A 10119-nucleotide genomic window follows, 5' to 3' on the forward strand; every position below is an offset into this window, starting at 1 on the left:
TTTTTTGGCTTTTTGGCTTTGTGACTCTCTATCACTCTATGTGTGTTTGTGACTCTCTCTCTTGTATTATATAGATAAGAGAGATATAGAGAGAGTAGAGTTTGTAGAGATTACTCAGATTAGAGAATGTTTGTTTGACTGTTTGCTTGTTCTTTGTTGACTAGTAGTTGGGCATAATAGGGACAAGTGATAGGAAGAAGAAGAAGAAGAAGAAGAAGAAGAAGAAGAAGAGTAAAGTTAAGAAAAATTTTTGTTAGTAGTGTAGAATAAATTTGCAGTGTTGGTAGTGTCGTAGTGGGATTGGGTTAGTGGGTCAATGTCAGAAAGATGGAGACAACACAAAGACAAAGATTAATAAAGGTAGACCAAAGACAAAAAGAAAAAAAAATCATATAATATAGAAAATTGTCACACAAATTTAATATATATGATTCTTATTTTTTTTGTAGATCATGAAAAAATCAACTACAATGCTTGATTTTTTCAAAAGAAAAGATTCAAATTCTTTCAAAGTCAATGTGAGATTGCCAACAACTAATGTTGCTATTCCAATTTTAGAAAATTTGGATGTTCCAATTCTAGAAAATATGCATTCCCCAATTCCGAAAAATGTCGATGTTCCAATCTCTCAAACATAATTTCAAAGAGTTGATCTTGATTCTTTGGATTATGATCCTGAAACACACAAACAAATATGGGAATATCATGTTAATCAACTTGATGAATTTCGATTGGCTTACATTAAAAATTGTCCGCACCAACCTCCTCTAAAGACATACAAAAAAAGTGGAAAGCACAATCGTAGCTTTCAAGCTTCTTGGTTTGAATATAATAAAACATGGCTTGAATATTCTTCTACGACAGATGCAGCTTATTGTCTACCCTGCTTTATCTTTCATAATCCAAATGGGGTTGTGGGACAAAATACATTCATTGTTGGTGGATTTAGAAATTGGGGGCAAAGATTGTTATTCTCAAGGTCATATAGAAAAAGATCCTAACTCAGCTCATAGAGTTGCCGAGCAAATGTGTAAGGATTTGATGAACCAATGGCAGCATTTACAAAGGTTGATCATTTCACCACTGAACAAATCACAAATAATCAGTTGCAACTGAAGGCCTCAGTTTTTATTGTTCGATATCTTGCCTTTCAAGCTGTAGCTTTTAGAGGTCAAGATGAAAGTTTTAGTTCATTAAATCGTGGGAAATTTCTTGAATCATTGGGTATTATGACTTTTTGGAATGAAAAGGTTGCTGAAATAATAGAAAAAACTCTAAAAAATGCAACCTACACATCACCTAGGATTCAAAAGGAAATTCTACATGTTTTCTCAGCCAAAGTGAAGAAGGCCATTCAGGAAGAAATTGGTGATGCAAAGTTTTGCAAAATGATTGATGAACCTCGTGATAAGTCCATGAAAGAGCAAATGGCCGTGGTTTTTAGATATTTTGGTGCAGAAGGCTTTGTAAAATAACGTTTTTTTGGTCTTAATCATGTTGTTGACACTGCGGCTTTGACTCTAAAGAAGGAGATATATTCTTTGTTAGCTCAACATTGTTTAGATATACAAAATATTCGAGGGCAAGGATATGATGGAGCAAGAAACATGCGAGGTATGTGGAATGGATTATAAGTTTTGATTTTGAATGATTGCCCATATGCTTACTACATCCATTGTTTTGCACATTACTTACAATTGGCATTAGTAAAAGCATCAAAACAAGTTGTCCCCATTAGTGGGTTTTTTCTTAAATTGTTTTTTCTGATCAAAATTGTTAATGCTTCATGCAAGCATAATGAGCAATTGAAAGTTGCCAATGCTAATGAAATAGCACGTGTGTGTTGGGGTTTATGCCCTAATATCTAATTTATTGGCATGTCATAAATAATTAAATTGTTTAATTATATGAGACTATCTATAAATGAACTAATGGGACATTATCATAGTCCATGAGATGCATTGTATGTGATTTATGTGATTTAGTCACAGAAAATGTAAATCACAAGTTCCTTGTAAACTCAAAATGTAGTTCGTAGTCGGTGATGAAATTGGGCGTTTCATCTGCGAAGACTATAACATATCAACTAAAATGATTTGTCTTGATCATGGAAATGGAAATTTCTAGTTGGTATATAGATATGTTTTAAGAGTTAAGACATATTGAACTAGACCGCTGTGAGGTTTATTATTCTCCTAACGACTGTCAAATGAATAATAAATCTCACGACTTCTTTTTACATGAACTCTTAATCCTGAGAGAATAACGGACCTGATCATGAGATGTAGGTTATTTTGATATATCAGGAGTGAGATCTATTAGTCACGGTCAAAACCTCAGTATGTTGGGCAGCCACATTTAGTGTTAATGGAACATATATTCTCAAGATGGAATTCATAATCTCTTAACGGAGATACAAAATATTCCCTTGAGATAAGTTTAATGGGTTTGGTTATTCAGAGAGTTGAGCCCAACCACTTTAGTAAGGAGTTACTAAAGTGTATATTTATGTAATTGGATTTCATAAATATATAATGAATAACATAAAGGATTAAACCGGGTACTCAAGGATTAAGATGTAGTAATCTTCAAAGTGGCAGTCTATATTCATGACTTTGTATTACTACGAATATTTTATGAAGGGGTTACATGTACAATAAAGTCTTGGGATATAATTTATAGATAAGGCTTAAAGTGCAACTATATTTATATAGTGGTATTAAATATAATTATAGGTAACTTTGGACTTGTTAAGAGTTGACAGAAAATCCCAAGGCCCATTGGAGCTAGTGTCTTATTGGTCTCTTTTGGTCCCACTCCAAGCCACACACAAGAGCCCAATTGGAATGGTCCAAAAGGCTATCCCAATTAGATAATCACTTATATATAAGGAGAGAAACATACAGAACTTAATTAAGGTTTTCATGAGACCTTTTCATAAGAGTTTTCATAAAAGGAATGAAATGGTTTGTATGTAAGTGTTGGACACTCTCCTATTCTCTCTTTGATGAAAACTGATTGAGATACCACACATCTTGGGCATTAAGTGGAATTGGAGTGAAGATTAAAAGTCTTCCCAAGTGCTTCTGATCTTCGGTTTTGAATTTCACCGCACCAAGGTACGCTCTCTTGTTCTTAAATTCTAAAACTTACATAGTGCATGTTATCGATTGTGTATGAAGTAGATCCGCTAAATTTTCGCTGCATATGTTTTGTATGCGATACAAACATGTGATTTTCCAACAGTTTGATTGATCTTGAAGAGCTTGAGATTGGAAGTGGACTTAATCAAATTGGCACTTTACAACGACCTGTAGAAACACGGTGGAGTTCACATTTTAGATCAGTTTCTAGCTTATTAAGGATGTTTACTTCAACTGTTGAAGTTTTACTAAATATAATTGATGATGCAATTGATGGAGAACATCGGGCAAAAACAGAGTCAGCTTATGATGGTTTAACTTCATTTGAATTTGTCTTCATCTTGCATCTTGAGAAGAAAACTATGGAGATCACTGATAAACTTTGTCAAGATTTGCAAAGTCAATTTCGAGACATTTTAAATGCCATGCATTTAGTTTCATCTACTAAAGTACTTATCCAAAATTTTAGAGATGATGGATGGGATGGCTTACTCACCACTATGATATCATTTTGTGAGAAGCATTGCATTGATGTCCTAGATATGAATACTTGTTATGTTGCGAGGTGAGGTCGAGCTCGTAAAAAGCAAGATAACGTTACAATTGAGCATCATTATCGAGTAAATATTTTTTATGCTGCAACAAATTCTCAACTACAGGAACTAAATCATCGATTTAATGAAGATGAAATGGAGTTACTTAGGCTTAGCTCAGCTTTAGAACCTCGAGAGGCATTAAAATCTTTTAGAAGTAGTGATATTTTTTTGTTGGTAAAGAATTTATATCCACAAGATTTCACAGATTATGACAAACAAGTGTTGGAGAAGGAGCTTTATCATTTTGAGCATAATGTAGTCCAGGATCCAAAGTTCAAAAAATTGAAAAGTTTATCTGAGTTGTGTCAATGGTTAGTGAGAACTAGAAATTCAGAACACTACAAACTTGTTTATAGAATGGTGAGACTTGTGCTTACTCTTCCAGTTTCTACTGCTACTACAGAGCAAGCATTTTCAGCTATGAAAGTTGTCAAAACTAACCTTCGAAGCAAAATGGAAAATGATTTTTTTACGGACTCTTTGATGTTATACATTGTAAAGGATATAGTTTCGACATTTAGTTTGGATTCAGTCGTAGATGATTTTGAAGATTTGAAAGAGCATCAAGTTCCCTTTTCATAGATGATTGTATTAAGAAACAATAGTGTTTCGTGTCTTTTGTTTTTGTTGGTAGATATTTGTATCTTAATATATTAAGAAACAATGATTTTTGGGTATTTGTCTTGGTTGATAGTTTATTAATACTATATGGATGCGTATTTGAAATTTTTTTTTTCGCTTATCTCAGCCCCCCCCCCCCCCAACTTGAAATCTTGGGTTTTTCCTTGCCTAACGACTTTTGAACACCTCCGAACATTAACGTCTTGATGACATGATGTGCTGATGTGGTCATTTTGTTGATTTGCCAAATGATATGGCAAATCTATTGTAACACTAATTAACGATGGCGTCTCTACTAACATGATAAGTTTGTTGTTGTATGATGATGTGGCACTATTGACATGGCTGAATGTTATGTTGCACATGGTTGGTAAGTGTGGTAGAAAACAAGATTTCTCTCTAAACTAGTTTAAAAAGAAACTTTTTAAACACCTCTTACATAATTTTATTGTATGTGAATTTTGAAAAACTACCGTTAGATAACATATTCTTTATGTTCTCAACATATATGTTAAATTTTGTTTAAATTGGATATTATTTTCTATTCGATCAACTAACTTATATTTTATACATAATTTTGTATCACAAAAACCCTAAATTTAAACATTTGATTGATGACATAGTTATTTGATAGGCCAAGAATGTATTGACCCCTTGTGATAAATTAACCAATTAATTGGCCAAGTTAATTAATCAATTCAATTAACATGCAACACGCATGGTAGTACAAACAAATCACCAACTAAGTTAAAATTCAGTCAAAAATATAGTTGACACAGTGATTTGTTTACAAATGGGGAAAACCTCCAAGGCAAAAACCCCCACCGAGTGATTTTAAGGTCACCACTCTCGAGAATCTACTATTATCACAACAAGTGGTTATAAGTAAAAGAATTCCAATACCTTATACCGACCTTCCAATACCTTATACCGACCTACAATTGAACCCTTACCCCAATACACAATTGGACTTGTTCTGAGTGACAATCTCTCCTTTTTAACGTACAGCTCCTAATACGTGACTAACCAATAGATGCACGGATCTCAGTACGCAACTTACTCACAAACTTTAGAAAGATGTTGGATGCAAAGTTCTTAAGTTTATCAACACAATGAAGATCACGAAGCTCCTTGGTCACAAAACTCAATGGTGTACAAACACAGCAGCTTCTTCAAGAGAAAGTTGAACTAGGGCAAATTTTGTCTCCGATCACAATTTGCATGAACAAAACTTTGCATAAAGTTTCGTCTAGTTGCAGCAGTTTAGACGGCCCTTAAAATAATCCTTATAAATGTTTAGGGTTGTGAGAAAAGAAAGCCTAAATATGTATACACGGATTGGTGTGAAATCAGATCTAAAAAACTGATTTTCATAAATCTCGATAGATAGGTTATCTATTGAGCAACTATCAAGCATCAAGCTAAATCTGCCTCTTAAACCTCGATAGATGCTATCTGTCGAGTTTTAAAATCCAGCACTTCTTTACTTGTTTCTTGGACAGATTTGCATAGCTTCAATACATGGACTTAAATCTTGTTCCTTGAAGTATTAAACACATTCTAAATTTACCCAATTACAAGTAAAGTGCGTTTTGTCATAGGATTAGCCAACTCTACATGACATATGTTCTTAATATGACTCACATATGTCCTAACAATCTCTCCATTTAGCAATCCGTGACAAAACCAAAACAAACAAATGAAATATGAGAGAAGTCATAAATCACTCAACTCATACTCACTTGTTGAATACAATAAAATTTATCCTAACACAAACTCTTGAAAAACTTTGAAAGAAGAGAGTTCATGGCAAGAAAGACTTTGATAACCTGTATTTCTAAAACACTTTAAACAAAACTCATCACGGCATCTTAATATGAAACAAAAGTTAAAGATTGCATACAAGTTATAAGAAGCATGTGCATAAAGAAAAAAAACAAACAACACCTGAAAAGATAGGTGAAAGAACGTAATAACAATCTCAATATATATATATATATATATATATATATATATATATATATATATATATATATATATATATATATATCAAAGAGAGTACAAAGTTTGCTATCACAATGTAAGAACAATGTATCTAAAAAGAAAGAAAAGATACAAAAAGTTCTCACTACATACCTCATAAACAAAAACAATAAGCACCCCCTAACAAAAACTATCTCCTATACTAACTCTCTCCCTAAGTACATGACTACTCTCATACCTAAAACTACTCCTCCTTTTTATCACGAATGACAAATGGTAAGTCACTGAGAAGCAGTCATCTCCTCGTCACCGGAAGAGCTAACACTATCATCCTCATCAGCATCACCAACATCGGAGTCACCATCATCGTCCTCATCCTTAAATGCCTCTGAAGAAGGAGAAGGAGACTCTACAAATCCACCAAGGCAAGCCTGTCGATGCGCAATACGACCGACACGGATGTTCACTTGACACAACTCATCACTAAAAGTGTCAAGGTGAGAATCCATACGCTGAAGCTGCGCCATGATCGCCTCAAGCGCCACACCACCCTCAGAAGAAGACGGAACGGATGTGGAAGGAGCTGAAGAAGCCAGAGGAGTCGCCGTCTCGGTCCGTGGCCGCTTTTGTCTAAGCTGGGCCTCACTCCGTCGAACAGTCACCGCATCTATGGCATACATGACGAAGAAGTGGTCAAACTCGAGATAGGAGACAGAGAAGTGGCGAATGATCCGCGTGATAGCAAAAGGAAAGATAAGCTTATCACGGGTCATCGTATCCTTATAAACATCTATAAGGAAGAGTATGAAGTGAGAGGGAAAATCAATGGTAAGCCTCTTAGAGAAGGACAACGAAAAGCAAGCACGAGGCTCAGTAATCAAATTATAGTGAGACAATGGATGTAAAATGAGGTACAAAATAATCAAATCCGTGCATATTGGAGTAAAACTCCTATATGATCACAGAGGGACAAGTGACCAGGACATCACAAAGGGACTCCCAACCCCTAACTGTAAATGACAGTGGGAAGGTCAGTATCGGGAAAATTTGAAAGAATGACTTGGCGTTCCGAATGAATGCCATGTCGAGAAAAGTTCTCCAAGAAGTCCTTGCGGGCTTTCTCATCACGGAATCGAATGTTAGAGGGGGTAGAATCAGAAGAAGATGATGCCCCAGAACGAAGAGGGTTCCGAAACAGAGTAGATTTCTATTTAGGTGCCATAGAACAACTAACTAAGAGAGAGAGAGAGAGGGAGACAAGCAGAACAGCACCAAACACAATTAATATAAAAAAGATAGAGAAAGAATGGTGCATATGTATGAAAAAACGTATGAGCATGTGAATTGCAACAAAATAAGCATCATGGGCTCAACCCAATCCAATCCTACCAGCATACATCACTTTAACATAGTAAACACACATCTAAAATGTATGAATCATTGTTAAAATGAAAATGTGATGCAATGCATAAGCATTTAAGATCATTTAAACAAAACCCAACCCAAAATTTCACAAAAACTTCATCAATTTTGAAAAAACCCCAAAAATTTTCAAAAACTCAAAAACCTAGATCTATATGAATGAAATGCATGAACAAGAGGGAAAACAAGATCTTACCAGAGAGAAGAAGATCAATCTAGGCCGAAAAACACTTGGGTATGAGGTTTGGAGAGAGAGAAAAGTGTTTGGGAAGAGGGAGAGACGTTTTCTGTCGAGAGAGATTGAAGAGAAATGAGAGAAAAATGCATTGAAGCATATATATATATATATATATATATATATATATATATATATATATATATAAATCATAAAGCTCAATGAATCAAGAGGTGTCGAGCTTTAAATCTCGATGGATGGAGCTATCGAGAGGTGTCCACAGCAAAGTGACCTCAATGAGTTGAGAAGCTATCGAGCATCTATCGAGCATCTATCGAGCATACAGAAACTTTCTCGATGGATCAAGAATCTGTCGAGCATCTATCGAAACAAATTCTCAAACACTTCGATGGATCGAAATTGCAATAGCAGCTATCAAGAAAGGAAGATCAAGAGCTCAATAGATAGCCTAGCTATCGAAAGGTATCGAGAAGCTGTCGAGATTGCTCAAAAACAGTTTTTCAAAGAGGAGAAAAACACAGACATGAATGCAATCAAACATACTACTTAACCAATGATCCAAACAACATTTAACATCTCAAAAACATCTTTCAACAAAAATGACAAGCATTTAGATCCAAAAAAAAAAAACACACACACACACACACACACACTAAACACTGATTTTCATAAATCTCGATAGATAAGTTATCTATTGAGCAACTGTCGAGCATCAGACTAAATCTACCTTTTAAACTTCGATAGATGCTATCTGTAGAGCTAGCTATCGAGCTTTAAAATCCAGCACTTCTTCACTTGTTTCTTTGACAGATTTGCATACTTTAATACTTGGACATGCTTCAATACTTAGACTTGAATCTTATTTCTTGAAGTGTTAAACGCATCCTAGATCTACCCAATTATAAGTAAAGTGCATTTTGTCATAGGATTATCCAACTCTACCTGACATATGTTTTTAATATGACTCACATATGTTCTTAATATGACTATTGAACTTTGATCTTTTTGAAATTTTGCAAGCATGAAGGATATAATAAGAAATTGTAATCCAATAATTAGATTTTCAAATTTCACATACAATAAAAAGATATAGGAAGAGTATGAAGGGTTTCTCTCCAAAATTAGTTTGAAGAGAAACATTTTCCAAATTGAAACTCATTGCCATGTGGACCATGTGTGGAGCATAGTTGGTGCATTACTAACTTGACAAAAATGACAAGGTTTAGCTACAAAATTAGTTGTAACCTTAGACTACAATCTTACTTAATAAAATAAACTTTACTACATATTTTGAAAATCTAACCGTTGAATTGCATGTTCTTTACGCTCTTAATATACTTGTTAAATTTTGTGTCAATCGGATATTATTTTGTACATTTTTAGACCCCTTAAATACAACCAGATTAACCTAGTTATTTAGCCAAGTGATTAACTTAGGTAAATTATGCAAATCTAGGTTAACACAAATATCTCATATCATACAAAGCAGCGGAAATATAGAGAACACAATGATATGATGACCTAGGAAAACCAAACCGGTAAAAAACCTAGGGAGGATTTAACCTAGCTATCCTCAAGGTAAAACTGAATCCACTATGAAGAAATTGAAGTTTACACAATAGCGACTTAGACCACTAACATCCTATTGCTACCTCAAGTAGAAAACTTACTATCACGACCACGTGACAGCTCCGAGTCCACGAACTTCTTCCTTCTTGGATTCCCAACAAGCACAAGCACTCCTGCTTGAATATCTTTAAGCTCTTAATGCAGCAACTAAATGATCATCAAGTTCTTGACATAATCTTGATCCTTGATAACCCTAAGTATGTGTGAAGGCAAACACCTCTAAATCTCACAAAAGATTCACACACACAGCATCAACAACCTCTATAAACATGGCTAGGGTTTTCCCTTTTATACCTAGGGCAAAACATAAAACCCTACACGTAAAACGGGTTTGGGCTGAGTTGGAAAATTCTGCAGAAAAAACAATCAGCACGACTTTCGATCGGTCGAGTCTAAATCTCGATCGATCGAGCCAAGCAGAATTGCACAGTACATTCTGCAGCAACTCGATTCTAACTTTATATAAAAGACACATACTTTGAGCAGTCTAAACAAGACTTAAAATGTTTTTATCATGGTTTGCCAACAT

General features: G+C 34.7%; 1 protein-coding gene across 1 annotated transcript; it reads left to right on the forward strand.

The window, feature by feature from the left end:
• Positions 1-1049: 1049 nt before the first annotated feature.
• On the forward strand, positions 1050-4321 carry LOC142624880 (uncharacterized). The gene is made up of 3 exons (XM_075798612.1): positions 1050-1378; positions 3247-3592; positions 3803-4321. Exons 1-3 carry the CDS (start codon positions 1050-1052, stop codon positions 4319-4321), a joined length of 1194 nt encoding a protein of 397 aa, XP_075654727.1.
• The last annotated feature ends 5798 nt before the right edge of the window (positions 4322-10119 follow it).

Source organism: Castanea sativa, chromosome 2, assembly GCF_040712315.1.
Source record: "Castanea sativa cultivar Marrone di Chiusa Pesio chromosome 2, ASM4071231v1".
Classification (NCBI taxonomy): Eukaryota; Viridiplantae; Streptophyta; class Magnoliopsida; order Fagales; family Fagaceae; genus Castanea; species Castanea sativa.